This window comes from Somniosus microcephalus, chromosome 24, assembly GCF_052327205.1.
Source record: "Somniosus microcephalus isolate GS21.2 chromosome 24, FLI_Smic_1.0, whole genome shotgun sequence".
NCBI classification, from domain to species: domain Eukaryota; kingdom Metazoa; phylum Chordata; class Chondrichthyes; order Squaliformes; family Somniosidae; genus Somniosus; species Somniosus microcephalus.
The window spans coordinates 39194076-39210059 of record NC_141010.1 but is presented as its reverse complement, the minus strand read 5'-3'; the positions used below and the strand labels follow the sequence as shown (position 1 = coordinate 39210059).

The window sequence follows — 15984 nt, the reverse complement described above, 5'->3', positions numbered from 1 at the left end:
GATGAACTCAAGTTTACAGAGGGTAGAACGTGGGAGGCTGGTCAGGAGTGCGTTGGAATAGTCAAGTCTAGAGGTAACAATGGCATGGATAAGGGTTTCAGCAGCAGATGAGCTGAGGCAGGGGCAGAGTTGGGTGATGTTCTGGAGGTGGAAATAGGCGGCCTTAGTGATGGCGCAGATAAGTGGTCAGAAGCTCATTTCGGGGTCAAACATGACACCAAGGTTACGAACAGTCTGGTTCAGCCTCAGACAGTTGCCAGGGAGAGGGATGGAGTTGGTGGCTAGGAAACGGGGTTTGTGGTGGACAATGGCTTTGGTCTTCCCAATATTTAGTTGGAGGAAATTTCTGCTCATCCAGTACTGGATGTCGGAAATGCAGTCTAACAATTTAGAGACAGTGGAGAGAGTCAAGAGAGGTGGTGAGGTAGAGCTGGGTGTCGTCAGCTTACATGTGATAACTGACACTGTGGGCGTGATTTTTCCAGCCCTGGGGAGGTGGGTATGGAGGCGGGACTGCCGAGAAAATGGCAGAATCTGGGGGCGGGTACCCATCCCGCCACCAACCCGCCTCCGTGCCATTTTCCCAGGAGGCGGGTACCCGACCCGTGCTGGGAGCCACCTCCTGGAGGCGGGAAGGGGATTAGTGCCAATTAACTGCCTGTTAACAGGCAGTTTTTTGGATAATCCCTATTTTGAGCCCTAAAGTGTGGGCTTTCCAACGGCTCCGAACCTCGCCAGGGTCAGCGAGGCGAGCCGTGGGTCTGCGGGGGTCGGAGGGGCCGAGATGTCTGGTGTGCAGGTGAGTGATGGGTGCATGTGTGCAGAGGTAAGTGTGTGAGGTGAGTCTTAAGTATTTTTAAAGCTTTACTTACCTTTGCCTCTTCCTCCAGGCTTCATCCCTTCAAGTCTCGGGAGTCCCTCATCTCACCGGCAGAGAAAGCAGAATGGCCGCTGTATTCTCAAATGCATCAGCCTTCTGCTTTCTGCTCAGGAGCGATCTCTAAGTGAGCCTGTGTCCCAGGTCTCATCTTAGAAGACAGATTGTCAGTGTTTGACAGCTTTCCAGAGCTCTCAAACAATGACAATTCATCTGTCAAAAGCTCTTGACAGATGAAACGTCACTCGGTGACGTCACCAGTAACCGGCTTTCCCTTAATTGGCCTGCTAAGCCGGCTGGGCGGGCTTAACAAGGTCAATCAAGGGAAAATAGCGTGGGTTGGCCACAAGCCGATGGAGGCAGGACTAAAACCCGACAAGCAGCAGTCCCAACTCCATCACGTCCCCATTGGCAAAATCACCCCCCACGTTTTCGAATGATGTCACTGAAGGGCATCATGAACTCTAAGGTCTGTTAGAATCAGCAAGGGGAACCTGGTTTTAAAATTCATATATGTCGCCACCAAGACTCCATGCTACACACCTATATGGCTCACAAAGACATAAAGCTTGAATACCCCTGTTGGCTCACACATGGAGAATGGCCACTTGGGCAGGGTGTCAGAGGGTGACGTGTAGAATCACATCCAGCTTAAAAGGGAGGAAATTGGAAGGGAATAGAATACAATGTTCAAATGGCCCTCGCCCTTTCTCAACGCTCTTAGTGATCTCATTTGTGTTGAGTATTTATCCAGTTTTTTTATATAGGTGGAGTGTAGTCAGTCAGTTGGAAAGAGGAGGTGCTGAATGGGTGTAACATGAGGCATGAGTTGTCAATCGGGAAGAAAAAATGTAACATAGGATTAGGAGCCCGGAGTTAGCAATAAAGAGATGTAGAAGCAGGAAGATAATCTGGCCAACTGAGATCAAATACCTTCTGATGTTTTTTTCTTCCTTCCTTCAGTTTTCTCTTCTCTCCTGAAGACACAGATTCATGAGAGGGTTCAGTTCCCCAGGTGTCAACTACCCTTTGGGACCTCAGTCCAAGTGGCCCTTCTTCATCTGTAAGCCCAGCCAGTGAGTACTGTTGCACCATAGCATTGGGCCTGATCCTGTCCTCATCCAACATTCACACATGCGTACTTTCCAGCAAGGGTCACTGGCTATTGATCAGGAGTAGGAAGGTCAGGCCTATTTCTTGTGTTCCCCTCCCAAGCCCAGGTGTGCTGAGGTCACTTGTAACTCCCTTACTGCCACGCTGGCCTAAGATTAGCAGATTGAGCCATTGGTACAAAGGTTGTGGCTTGGATCTTCCCAGTCTTTATTGCTGTAAAGTGCACTAAAGCATCAGGGCTTCTTTCTGGTTCTGGTCCCTGGAAAAAATAAGGCAATTCATTCATATCCTTACTGTGTGTTTTACTTGCCACTACACCCTTTCAAATGTATAGGATACTGTGGCTGTGAAAGATTGCCTACTCCTTGTGATGAAATATGTCATTCATCAGACTCTGTAGTTAACTACATATATTGTATTGCCTGCTCCAGTGTTTTACCTTGTATTGTGTATAGTGCACCGCCCCCTTTGTGTGTCAGCTCCGCCCATACCTGGCCCTACTTAAGACAAGCCCAGGCTTGTCTTGCAGCAGAACAGCAGCATGCTAGGTGAAGCTAGGTGAAGACACAGGCACCTTTTCTTTGCTAATAAAAGCCTTGTTTTATTCAGTTAACTTTGAGTCTTGAAGTCATTGAGGCGCATCTCTCCTAATCTACAATATGCAGTCTTCCAATCAAGACTGGCAGCTATTCCGATATCTAAGGGTTAGCCAGATGGAAACAAATCACTCGTCGCGTCAATCACTTCAATTTACCATTTGAAGTGATGACCAATGAGGTGATCACGGATGAATAACATTTGTTTAAATTGAGCCTCCGCCCTGGTTTGATATTTTTAGTTGCCTGGCTCTGAATAATGAGGCAGCAACATGTGTTTGAAACAGGACATGTGAGCAGTAAAACAGCTGTGCTAACAATTTGGCAAATTAACGTAAATATATTTTTCTAATTTTTTTTTTGGTGGGTAGGGAGTGCTGGAGGGAGTCAAGAAATGGCTATAAAAGAAAGTAAATGCTCCTGCTAATCCTTTGAGATCATTATCGCTCATTTAGACTGAGGGGCAGCACGGTGGCATAGTGGTTAGCACTGTTGCCTCACAGCGCCAGGGACCCGGGTTCGAATCCGGCCTCGGGTGACTGTCTGTGTGGAGTTTGCACATTCTCCCCGTGTTTGCGTGGGTTTTCTCCGGGTGCTCCGGTTTCCTCCCACAGTCCAAAGATGTGCGGGTTAGGTTGCTTGGCTATGATAAATTGACCCTTAGTGTTAGGGGGATTAAATACGTGGGGTTACAGGGATAGGGTGGGATATGTGTTGGTGTAGGGGTTACGGGGATCAGGTGGGATATGTGTCGGTGCAGGCTCGATGGGCCGAAATGGCCTCTATCTGCACTGTGGGGTTTCTGTGATTTCTGTGATTTCTGATTTCCCCTCCTACCACCTTCCAGCCTAACATCATTGCATAGCAGCATGGCCAGACAGGGAATGGTATGGATTGATTCCATGTGACCTATATCAGTGCGACTTACTTCAAGAGTGCACAGGACCGACCAGATTGTGCTACCCCAATCACAACACCATCTTCTTTCTTACCCCCCCCCCCCCCCCCGTCCCCTCATTTCATTTCTCCTCTCCTGAAAGTGCTGACGCATGCTGGGGATGGTTCCACGAATATCGGATCCTCTGGTATATTGTTCAAGTGACCATCCTTCACGTTGAGACCAGACGGTGTGCTGTTCACATCACAGCAGAGCTGGAGCTTACCCTTGCCTGATGTTCATGTATTTTTTTTACGCAGCAAGTTGTTATGATCTGGAATGCACTGCCTGAAAAGGCGGTGGAAGCAGATTCAATAGTAACTTTCAGAAGGGAATTGGATAAATACTCGGAGAGGAAAAACATTGCAGGGCTATGGTGAGTGGGACTAATTGGATAGCTCTCAAAGAGCTGGCACAGGGACGAAATGCCGAATGACCTCCTTCTGTGCTATGTAAATTCCAGAAAAAATGATAACCTGCAGCTGACATCACCTAAAGATTTGATATATCACAGAATCACAGAATCACAGAAACCCCACAGTGCAGATAGAGGCCATTTCGGCCCATCGAGCCTGCACCGACACATATCCCACCTGATCCCCGTAACCCCTACACCAACACATATCCCACCCTATCCCCCCATGTATTTAATCCCCCTAACACTAAGGGTCAATTTATCATAGCCAATCAACCTAACCTGCACATCTTTGGACTGTGGGAGGAAACCGGAGCACCCGGAGGAAACCCACGCAAACACGGGGAGAATGTGCAAACTCCACACAGACAGTCGCCCGAGGCCGGATTCGAACCCGGGTCTCTGGCGCTGTGAGGCAACAGTGCTAACCACTGTGCCCCAAACAATCTGGGCAAAGATCATTTTAGTTTGATGAGATCTCAAAAAATTCATCTTCTTAGGCAGTCCCTCGGAACCAAGGATGACTTGCTTCCACGCTAAAAATTAGTTCTCAGGTGACTGATGAGTCCAGTGTGGGACCTACAGTTTCTGTCACAGGTGGGGCAGACGGTGGTTGAAGGGGCGGGTGGGTGGGGTGCTTGGGTTGACGTGTGCTCCTTGCGCTGTTTGCGCCTGGCTTCCGCTTGCTCCCGGCGAAGAGACTCGAGGTGTTCGGCGCCTTTTCGGATCGAAGGAGTTGCACACATTTGTTATAAGCTGGAGTGCAGGAGCTGGAGGCTTCATGCTGTACTAACACTGTGCTACGTGGTGCTGTGGTTACAGATTTGTCTCGGTAATTCCCCATGTGGTGAGTTCCCATTCTTGGTGTACTCTTCATCCGGAGTTTCTCTCCCCGGCAGCCAATTACCGAGCAGCGTTAGTGGGGCCATGGGAGGAGGCCCCTACATTACAACAGTGACTACATTTCAAAAAAGTATTGGCTGTAAAGTGCTTTGGGACATCCTGAGGTTAGGGAAAGCGCTATATAAATGCACATCTTTCTTTTTTAACTGCCCAATCGATCGCAAAATGATGAATGGGAGGGGGCTGAAAGAAGGGCGAAAATAACGATAAGATGGGAGGATTTAAACGACAACAGCAACAACAACTTGTATTTATATAGCGCCTTTAACGTAGTAAAACGTCCCAAGGCGCTTCACAGGGCGTATTATAAGACAAAAAATTTGACAGGGTTAAATTGAGAAGATTTGAAAGTCATACATTTCAGTCTCTAGAAAATCCCTTTCCATTATTTTGGAATTCATTTCACTCCGACTGTCTGGTACCTTGTCTGATTACTGCTGTGTTGTTTTTGCTTTCTGTTCCCTCTTTCTCCCTCTCACCTACTAGTATCAGCTTGCAGACTGCCATGGAAATTCCTGTTTTGCTTCAAACAGTCAATGGGAGTGAACTGCCCTCAAGCACCGTGTTCGCCTTAGTTTGAAACAAACAGCCTTCGTGATGAGGTAAAGCCCCGCCCAGAAAACAGAGGCGTTGAGACTCGCTGAAATCCCTCAGCCCCGCTCAGTATTCAAAAACGATGACAGGGATGAAGCAGATTGAAAAATTTCTGAAGAAACAAACCTCGACTCTAACCAGAAGCCGCGTAGATAAAGATGGCCTTTTCCCGGGAACACTTAAGCGGCGGCCGAGTGCGTCCAAAATTCTTCCTTTTTTAAAGGATACAGTGCCCGGTAATGACAGCCCCAGCCCAAAGGATGAGTTTAGCCCAGACATTGGATGTCTGGAGAGTAAATGGACAGACACAGAGGATGACCTGACTAGTCCTTCCCTGTCGTCAGGAGAAATCAGCCCCAACGGCTCCACGCTCAGCAGTAAGTTGTGGCATCTCTCAGACACCCCAGAGAATATCGTGGATCATGTGCTGGAGGGACTGCTGGAGACTCCGAAGAACAGCGTTGACGCAGGTAAGTGTGAAAACACTGCCAACAGCTGGGGCTGAAGCAAGCAGCACCTATGCCACCTGAGCAGGAACGTAACTGTCATAAATCATGGTGAGGGGGGCCAGGTAATGATGAGCACCGACTGATCAGAATTAGAAATGCCAATTGATCAAATTTTGAGTAGATCAGATTTTTGAATCTGGATTCAGGTCAACTTTCACAACATCAGGCGGCAACTTCTCTGGCTCTGTGCCAGAGGTTGTGAAAACACGTTTAAAGCTTATCAGAAATAAGAGCAAAATACCTTTAGTGCTTCAGGCTCCATTTGGATTTCCCAAATGTCATTCTAGTTCCAAACCCAAATGATTTTGTGGTCTCCTTTGGAAGACATTTTGCAATTGGATAATGTATGGGCCGACAGACCCGCCATAAACCAGGCTGTGGCTCTTCATTAAATGTAAGTGCTGAATCTGAGATTTGAATTGTGACAAAATGATGATATTTCCAGAAAATTGAGCAAATAGAAATTGAATGTGTCTGTTTATTTCAAAATCAAGGCAGCAGAAGATCATAATGTTCCTGTACATTCTGCAGTGTTGTTTTCATTGGCCAGTCACGATATTTGCCTCCAACGTGACAGGTGTTGGGCACGCTAAAGGGAGTTGCCATTTATTTCAGGGTGAGGGAATTGATTTGTTAGTTTCAGTGCTTCACACCTTTTTATTGTTGGCACTGTAGCAAGTAGGTGGGTAGCTGTCCATTTTGCCTAGCAGCCTGGCAGTGGGCAGTCCCCTGGGTCAGCCCAGGCAGTCATGGTGGCTCTGATCCCTTGATAATGGAAAAACAATGGCAGGGGCAGGGAATCTTAACCTGGAGGAACAGATGGATTTGGGTGCAGGTGGTGGGGGGGGGTTAAAAGCGGCAAAAATAGGAGGGCGTCAGGAAGCCGGCTCCAACCCGCCAACTTCTGCGTTTAACTGGAGCGCGTTAAGCTACTTGCATGCAAACTCCCTTGGGAGAGGCGGCATGCCTATTAACATATGCTAATCGCTCAATTGGAACGATATGTCAACCCAATTTTAAATTTAACAGCGCATCTATGGATTTCCAGGGCTTCCTGAAACTCGCCAGTGAAAGCAGGGCAAGAACACAGCGACAATTGATGGGGCTGATTCAGACTCATGCAAATACTGCAATGGGGGAGGTGGTGGCGTAGTGGTTATGTCACTAGACTAGTAAGCCAGAGGCTCAGTCAAATGCTCTGAGGATATGGGTTCAAATCCCACCACGGCAGCTGGTGGAATTTAAATTCAATAGTCTTAGTAATGGCGACCATGATACCATTGTCGATTGTTGCAAAAACCCATCTGGTTCACTAATGTCCTTTAGGGAAGGAAATCTGCCGTCCTTACCTGGTCTGGCCTACATGTGACTCCAGACCCACAGCAATGTGGTTGACTCTTAATGCCCTCTGAAATGGCCTAGCAAGCCACTCAGTTGTAAACAACCGCTACGAAAAACAATACTGCAGCGGTTCAAGAAGGCGGCTCACCACCATCTTCTCAAGGGCAATTAGGGATGGGCACTAAATGCAGGCCTAGCCAGCCAGCGACGCCCACATCCCATCAATGAATAAAATTTTTAAAAAAAATACTCAGTACTCACTCTCAGCTGATTTCTTACCTACTAGTGGGAAAGGGTTAGTCCACAGTACTTTTGTAGAGAGGTTACTTTCTACATGTTGGCGGTTTTCTGAATTACAGCAGGATGGGTGGCGCCTTAGCTGCCTTAGATTGGACCTTGGATGAGGAACAATATGACCAGCAGCAGCCTGCTGTTGAGAGACCTGCAGCTGGACAGCAGAGAGGGGACTAACAGGGGGGTGTAGCTCGCAGGAGGCACCTCCAGTCACACAGGGTTTACAACAACAACAACTTGTATTTATATAGCACCTTTAACATAGTAAAACGTCCCAAGGCGCTTCACAGGAGTATTAAAAGACAAAAAAATTGACACCGAGGTGACCAAAAGCTTGGCCAAAGAGGTAGGTTTCAAGGAGCGACTTAAAGGAGGAAAGAGAGGTAGCGAGGCACAGAGGTTTAGGCAGGGAATTCCAGAGCTTAGGGCCTAGGCAACAGAAGGCACGGCCACCAATGGTAGAGCGATTAAAATCGGGGATGCTCAAGAGGCCAGAATTAGAGGAGTGCAGATATCTCGGGGTGTTGTGGGGCTGAAGGAGATTACAGAGATAGGGAGGGACGAGGCCATGAAGGGATTTGAAAACAAAGATGTGAATTTTGAAATCGAGGCGTTGCTTAACCGGGAGCCAATGTAGGTCAGCGAGCACAGGGGTGATGGGTGAACGGGACTTGGTGCGAGTAAGGACATGGGCTGCTGAGTTTTGGATTACCTCAAGTTTACATAGGGTAGAATGTGGGAGGCCAGCCAGGAGTGCGTTGGAATAGTCAAGTCTAGAGGTAACAAAGGCATGGATGAGGGTTTCAGCAGCGGATAAGCTGAGGCAAGGGCGGAGACAGGTGATGTTATGGAGGTGGAAGTAGGCGGTCTTAGTTATGCTGCGGATATGTGGTGGGAAGCTCATTTCAGGGTCAAATATGACACCAAGGTTGCGAACAGTGTGGTTCAGCCTCAGACAGATGTTAGGGAGAGGGATGGAGTCAGTGGCTAGGGAACGGAGTTTATGATGGGGACCGAAAACAATGGCTTTGGTCTTCCCAATATTTAATTGGAGAACATTTCTGCTCATCCAGAACTGGATGTCGGACAAGCAGTCTGACAATTTAGAGACCGTGGAGGGGTTGAGAGAAGTGGTGGTGAGGTAGAGCTGGGCGTCATCAGCGTACATGTGGAAACTGACGCTGTGTTTTCGGATGATGTCGCCAAGGGGCAACATGTAGATGAGAAATAGGAGGGGGCCCAGGATAGATCTTTGGGGGACACCAGAGATAAGGATGCAGGAGCGGGAAGAGAACCCGTTGCAGGTGATTCTCTGGCTGCGATTAGATAGATACGAATGGAACCAGGCGAGTGCCATCCCACCCAGCTGGACAAATGAATTTCTTTGATATGTCGAACTGCAGTGCTTCAGGAGGCTCAGGTTGTCGCGTCAGGTGGTGGCAGCCATCTGGTTAGGTCACTAAAGTGCTTCCTGCAGTGAATCCAGGAGCATGCCACAATGCTCCTGCTACTGACCTCTTCAGCTACCCCCAGCCACGCCGTCTATGTGGCAGCAGCAGGTTCCTTCATCCCATTGACGTGGAACAGTATCTCTCTCCAGCTCCTCGCAGCCCCCAGCAGTACATCAGGGGAGGTGTTGTTAAAATGTGACGCAGCCTTTGAGCGTCCCGAGTCCGTATTCTGCAATTGCTGTCTCTGTGACAAACCTCCTAACTCCTCCAAATTCCATCCTTTAAATACTGGAGTTGAGACCGGATCATGCGGGTCCTCATCACGCCCGCTGCCGCCCAATCGACAGCAAACTCCGAAGTAAAATGATAATGAGGTGGCTGCATTAAAATGCCACAGACAGATGTGCTGAACTTACTTCTGGGTTTCCCACATGATATTGCCCCCCGCCTCCCCCCGCTCTCCACCCCCAGCTCCCAATGCGCCTCCAACTTAATATCAGGGACAATGTGTTTGATTGCTGGCCATTGAATGATAGGTGCAGAAACAAGTCTCTGGTGGTCTTGTTGTTGTGTACACCATGGGTGGTCTTGTTAATGGTTGTGCGTATAGATGAATGACTAGTGGCAGTATCCCAACTCTTAAGTCAGAAGGTTGTGGCTTCAAGCCCCATTCCAAGACTTGCACACATAATCTACGCTGACACTTCAATGCTGTACTGAGGGAACGACACACTTCAAAAAGGAATGACTGCACCTCAGAAGATAATTCATTTGATGTGAAGTGCTTTGGGGCTTCCCGAGAAATGGGATAAGGCAATAAATAAATGCAAGCTCTTTCTTCCCTTGCACACTGAGAAAGAGACATTGGATGTAAAGAGCTGTAATTTTAACAGATCTGAATGTGAAGAATGTGGAGAATCTGAATGCTCATCCCTGGACCCTTTATGCTGATATGCATCACATTATACACTCTCCGCCAGACAAAAGAACACGGCAGGGGAAGGAAGCTCAAGAAAATCATATTTGTGAGCATAACAGTCCATTAGTTGAAAATTCCTTTAGAAAAGAATGAAAAGCACAATTCTTCATAAGATCAAAGGCTGTCGCATGTATCGGGATCAGTGGAATCTTTCCGTGCTCATTACCACATTATTTTCAGAGTAAGCACGTATAGAACTGACAGTCACTGGTGTAAAAAAGCCATAATTCAAAGGGCAGGTAAGTGCTGCTATTACATTTTACATAAAGAATTCTCTGTTATTGGACTGGGCTCACAATGTAAGCACGCTCCATAAGTGGAAGTTCAATTTGGCGGAGACACCAGTTCAACAACTGCAGCTTGTAACCTTTATTTTCAGGTTGCACCATCTTCTGCAGTTTAATTGTGCACTCAAGCGTGCTATTGACTTAACAATTTCACACGTATGAGGGTTATACTGTCCAGAGTCTTACAAATGCAAAGTGACGTACTACACAAGATTAATATCCAGTCAAAGAGCCCTTCTTTGGGAGACATTTGCCTAAATGTTAATACAGTGCCATATGATTGCAGTAGTAAAGTTAAGTTTGTTGTTGAGTTCTGCAGCCTGAGTAGGTATTTCTAATGTGTGATATCTGTCTTAAGTGACTTCTGCTGCATTGAGAGAAACTCACTGCTTGGCTGATCCCCTCAAAATGATCCACATCCACAGATGAGCACATTTCAACTTTGTTTCAGAATTCCAAATGCAAGTAGCACCCTGAGTGGTGATTTACTGAGGTTGAACGTGATGCTGATATTCAGTGCAAAAAGTCAAGTATTTCATTCCCGAGCACTGACTTCCCTCAGTTTCATCAATTAGAACGTTCACCAACAAATGCAGAGTAATGAAATTACACTGTGTGTCAGAGCTAACACACTCTCTGAGTGTTAATGTGCGGTGATTTGTTGTATAAGCACTAATAGAACATCAGTGCATATTTGCCCATGCTCCCATAGTAACAGGAGTAGGCCATTCAGCCCCTCGAGCCTCTCTGCCATTCAATTAGATTATGGCTGATCTCCCAAAATTCCACAGGGACTAGGTCACATTAACCCACAGACCCAGGATTAATGATTTTTTGGTTTTTAAGGGCTCATTAATCTTCAATTAAAGGTGAACGTACAGATTTGCACTTACTTTCAAACCTACAATATAAAGAAAAGAAAGGCTTGCATTTATATAGCGCCTTTCACAACCTCAGGATGCCCCAAAATGCTTTACAGCCAATTAAGCACTTTTTTGACATGTAGTCATTGTTGTAATGTGGGAAATGCGGCAGCCAATTGCACACAGCAAACTCCCACAATGTGCTAAGGACCAGATAATCTGTTTTAGTGATGTTGATTGAGGGATAAATATTGGCCAGTACACCAGGGATAACTCCCCTGCTCTTTTTCGAAATAGTGCTTTGGGATCTTTTACGTCCACCTGAGAGAGCAGACGGGGCCTCGGTTTAACGTCTCATTCGAAAGACGGCTCCTCCAACAGTGCAGCACTCCCTCAGCACTGCACTGGAGTGTCAGCCTAGATTTTTGTGCTCAAGTCTCTGGAGTAGGACTTGAACCCACTGTAGGGGGTTTTGGTTTGGGGTTTGTGTCTGGCCAGTCAGGCGTATCTGAGCTGCTCCAGCCCCGTGCGGTTCGAATCGCTTCCCCTCTGGTTCTGACCACCGGAATTATTACGAGCAGCGATATAAACAAAACGAGACCAGTGGTTTGGTGCAAAGAAAACCAATGTTTATTAAAAATAGGGAAAAATAAACACTATACAGAGAAAATCACTATGTATGTAACACAATTACACTTAGCGGGGGAGGAGAAACAGACACATCGAGGGAAAATGACTAAAATGACAATTTTAGCAATCCCCTTAACTCCCACCCTTTACACCTATCTAAGTTGTCTTGCGATGGGCCAGAAAGTTTATGCTCACCAGTCTCGGATGTTAGAACGCCTGCTCCGTGCCCCGTTGCCTGCCGATGTCTTTAGGGTTTTCACCGCCCAGAGCAGAGATACCCCAGTGATTTAAAATGTAACTGCGGGTATCCTGCTTCCCTTGGACGGGCTCTTCGTCGTCGATCTTCTTGATGGTAAGGCAGGGCACCGGAGTCCAGGCGAGAGAGAGAGAGAGAGATATGGCTTCCCGAGGGACTACTTATACCCCTTTCTGGGAGCCCTTATCACTCGCCAGATCAGCCTGTTTCTTTGTCTGACCTGGACGTGTTGAAGATGATAAAAAGGAAACCGTTCTGGGCCCATCCACCTGGATGGCCGGTTAATCGGGTTTTAAACGTCCCATAAGTGTTTTCCTTTGTGTAACTGGTACCCGTTGATTATCTGTGTAAACGGCCTTGATGGGTTTTAATCAGAGGCCCGAATGCCACTGTTTGCTTCTCATACATAAATGCAGAAGGCCTGTCTGCCTTCTAATTTCTGGAACATTCCTTCTTTGCCAGTCCAAACCTGAACTTTGCAGGCCTTGGCCATGAGGTTGACCGTAGCCATCTTGTTGGGCCCTGGAGCCCTGAATTTTAAACTCAATCCAGCCAGGGTTTCTCCAATAAGCCAGAAGTAAATCTTCAGGGGAGACATGAAATTTGCGAATCCTTTCACCACAACCTTCTGACTCAGAGGTGAGAGTGCTACCCACTGAGCCACAGCTGACACTTTTATGTGAATGACACCTGCTATAAAGTAACATTAAGGTAGCAATGAGAGTTGGCATAAGTCCAACACGGAGCAGAGCAAGAGGCATTCTCAGCTGTCTCAGTCCACACGATAACTTGGGCACATCAGCATCAGCAACTTTCACTTTGTTGATGTTGGAGGAGGAGAAGGACTAAAAAGCCATTAAGTTAACAGAGGAGGATCGCCTCTACTACCCCAAACAGTCTGACCACTTGGAAAGTGTCAAGTAGCATAGAATCATAGAAATTTACAGCACAGAAGGAGGCCTTTCGGCCCATCATGTGTGTGCTGGACAAAAAAGAGTTATCCAGCCTAATCCCACTTTCCAGCTCTTGGTCCATAGCCTTGTAGGTTACGGCACTTCAAGTGCATATCCAAGTGCTTTTTAAATGCAATGAGGGTTTCTGCCTCCAGCACCATTTCAGGCAGTGAGTTCCAGACCCCCACCACCCTCTGGGTGAAAGAATTTCTCCTCAACTCCCCTCTATTCCTTCTACCAATTACTTTAAATCTATGCCCCCTGGTTATTGGCCTCTCTGCTAGGGGAAATAGGTCCATCCTCTCCACTCTATCTAGGCCCCTCATAATTTTATGCACCTCAATTGAATCTCCCCTCAGCCTCCTCTGTTCCAAAGAAAGCAACCCCAGCCTATCCAATCTTTCGTCATAGCCAAAATTCTCCACTCCAACGATATAGGTAAAAAGTGGGATGAGGTCCTAAAAGCGGAATATAGGGAGTTAGGAGATAAATTAAAAAACAGGACCTCAAAGGTAGTAACCTCAGGATTGCTACCAGTGCCACGTGCTAGTCAGAGTAGAAATAGAAGGATACTTCAGATGAATACGTGGCTAGAGGAATGGTGCCAGGGGGAGGGATTCAAGTTCCTGGGACATTGGAACCGGTTCTGGGGGAGGTGGGACCAGTTCAAACTGGATGGTTTGCATCTGGGCAGGGCTGGAACCGATGTCCTAGGGGGAGTGTTTGCTAGAGCTGTGGGGGAGGGTTTAAACTAAAATGGCAGGGGGTTGGGAACCTGAGCAGGGAGACAGAGGAAAGGGAAACAAGGATAAAAGCAAAAGATAGGAAGGAGAAAAGCAAAAGTGGCAGTCAGAGAAATCAACGGTTTAAATCGAACATGGCCACAGTAAATAATAATTCGAATAGGTCTAAGAGCGTTAAAAAAACAAGCCTGAAGGCTTTGTGTCTTAATGCGAGGAGCATTTGTAATAAGGTGGATGAATTGGCTGCGCAAATAGAGGTAAACGAATACGATTTGGTTGGGATTACGGAAACGTGGCTCAAGGATGGCCAAGACTGGGAACTCAACATCCAGGGGTATTCGATATCCAGGAAAGATAGGCAAAAAGGAAAGGGAGGTGGGGTAGCATTACTGGTTAAAGAAGGGATTAACACAATTGTAATGAAGGATATTAGCTCTGATGAGGTGGAATCTGTATGGGTAGAATTGAGAAATACTAAGGGGAAAAAAACATTAGTGGGAGTGGTATATAGACCTCCAAACAGTAAGGCGGAGGTTGGGGATGGCATTAAAAGGGAAATTAAAGAAGCGTGCAGTAAGGGCACAGCAGTCATCATGGGTGACTTTAATCTACATATAGATTGGGCCAACCAAATTAGTAACAATACTGCGGAGGAGGAATTCCTGGAGTGTTTACGGGATGGTTTCCTGGACCAATATGTCAAGGAACCAACCAGAGATCAGGCCATCTTAGACTGGGTATTATGTAACAAGAAAGGATTAATTAGCAATCTTGTTGTACGAGGCCCCTTGGGTCGGAGCGATCATAATATGATCGAATTCTTCATTAAGATGGAGAATGAAGTAGTTGACTCAGAGACTAGGGTCCTCAATTTAAATAAAGGAAACTACGATGGTCTGAGGAGCGAGTTGGGTAGGATTGATTGGGGAATGGCACTCAAAGGGTTGACGGTGGATAGGCAATGCCAAACATTCAAAGACCGAATGGATGAGCTACAGAATTTGTTCATCTCAGTTTGGCATAAAAATAAAACAAAAAAGGTGACTCAACCGTGGCTAACAAGGGAAATTAGTGATAGCATAAGATCCAAGGAGAGGACATATAAATTGGCCAGAAAAAGCAATAATCCTGAGGATTGGGAGCAGTTTAGGATTCAACAAAGGAGGACAAAGGGATTAATTAAGAAAGGGAAAATAGAATATGAGAGTAAGCTTGCAGGGAACATAAAAACTGACTGTAAAAGCTTTTATAGATATGTGAAGAGAAAAAGATTGGTGAAGTCAAGCGTAGGTCCCTTGCAGTCAGAATCGGGGGAATTTATAATGGGGAACAAAGAAATGGCAGACCAACGAAATACATATTTTGGTTCTGTCTTCACAAAGGAGGACACAAATAACCTCCCAGAGATGCCGGGGAACATAGGGCCTGATGAAAGGGTGGAACTGAAAGAAATCAGTATTTGTAGGGAAATGGTGTTAGGAAAATTGATGGGACTGAAGGCCGATAAATCCCCAGGGCCTGATAATCTACATCCCAGGGTACTTAAGGAAGTGGCCCTAGAAATAGTAGATGCATTGCTGGTCATCTTTCAGAACTCGATAGACCCTGGAACAGTACCCATGGATTGGAGGGTAGCTAATGTTACCCCACTATTCAAAAAAGGTGGTAGAGAAAAAGCGGGGAATTATAGACCGGTAGGCCTGACATCGGTAGTGTGGAAAATGCTAGAGTCCATTATAAAAGATGTAATAGCAGAGCACTTGGAAAGCAGTGACAGGATCGGACAAAGTCAACATGGATTTACAAAAGGTAAATCATGCTTGACTAATCTACTGGAATTTTTTGAAGATGTAACTGGTAAAATAGATAAGGGAGAACCAGTGGATGTGGTGTATTTGGACTTTCAGAAGGCTTTCGATAAGACCCCGCATGAGAGATTAGCGTGCAAAATTAAGGCACATGGGATTGGGGGCAAGGTATTGACTTGGATAGAGAACTGGTTGGCGGACAGAAAGCAAAGAGTTGGAATAAACGGGTCGTTTTCCGAGTGGCAGGCAGTGACTAGTGGAGTACCGCAAGGATCGGTCCTAGGACCCCAGCTGTTCACAATATATATTAATGATCTGGACGAGGGAATTGGATGTAATATCTCCAAATTTGCAGATGACACAAAGCTGGGTGGGAGGGTATGCTGTGAGGAGGATGTCGTGAAACTCCAGTACGATTTGGACAGGTTGGGTGAC

At 46.6% G+C, this 15984-nt stretch overlaps 1 protein-coding gene across 2 annotated transcripts in view; it reads left to right on the top strand.

Annotated features, from left to right (window-relative positions):
• Positions 1–1211: 1211 nt before the first annotated feature.
• Positions 1212–15984, top strand: part of rapgefl1 (Rap guanine nucleotide exchange factor (GEF)-like 1) — an 83454-nt gene continuing 68681 nt past the window's right edge. Inside the window, exons 1-2 of one of the 2 annotated variants that reach the window (XM_085966539.1) lie at positions 1212–1953; positions 5328–5905. In XM_085966539.1, coding sequence (XP_085822665.1) covers positions 5518–5905 — 388 coding nt within the window. In that variant the 5' untranslated portion in view covers positions 1212–1953; positions 5328–5517. Of the gene's footprint in view, positions 1954–4650; positions 5906–15984 lie in introns of those variants that run through there. The other variant, XM_085966540.1, reaches the window with a different exon arrangement.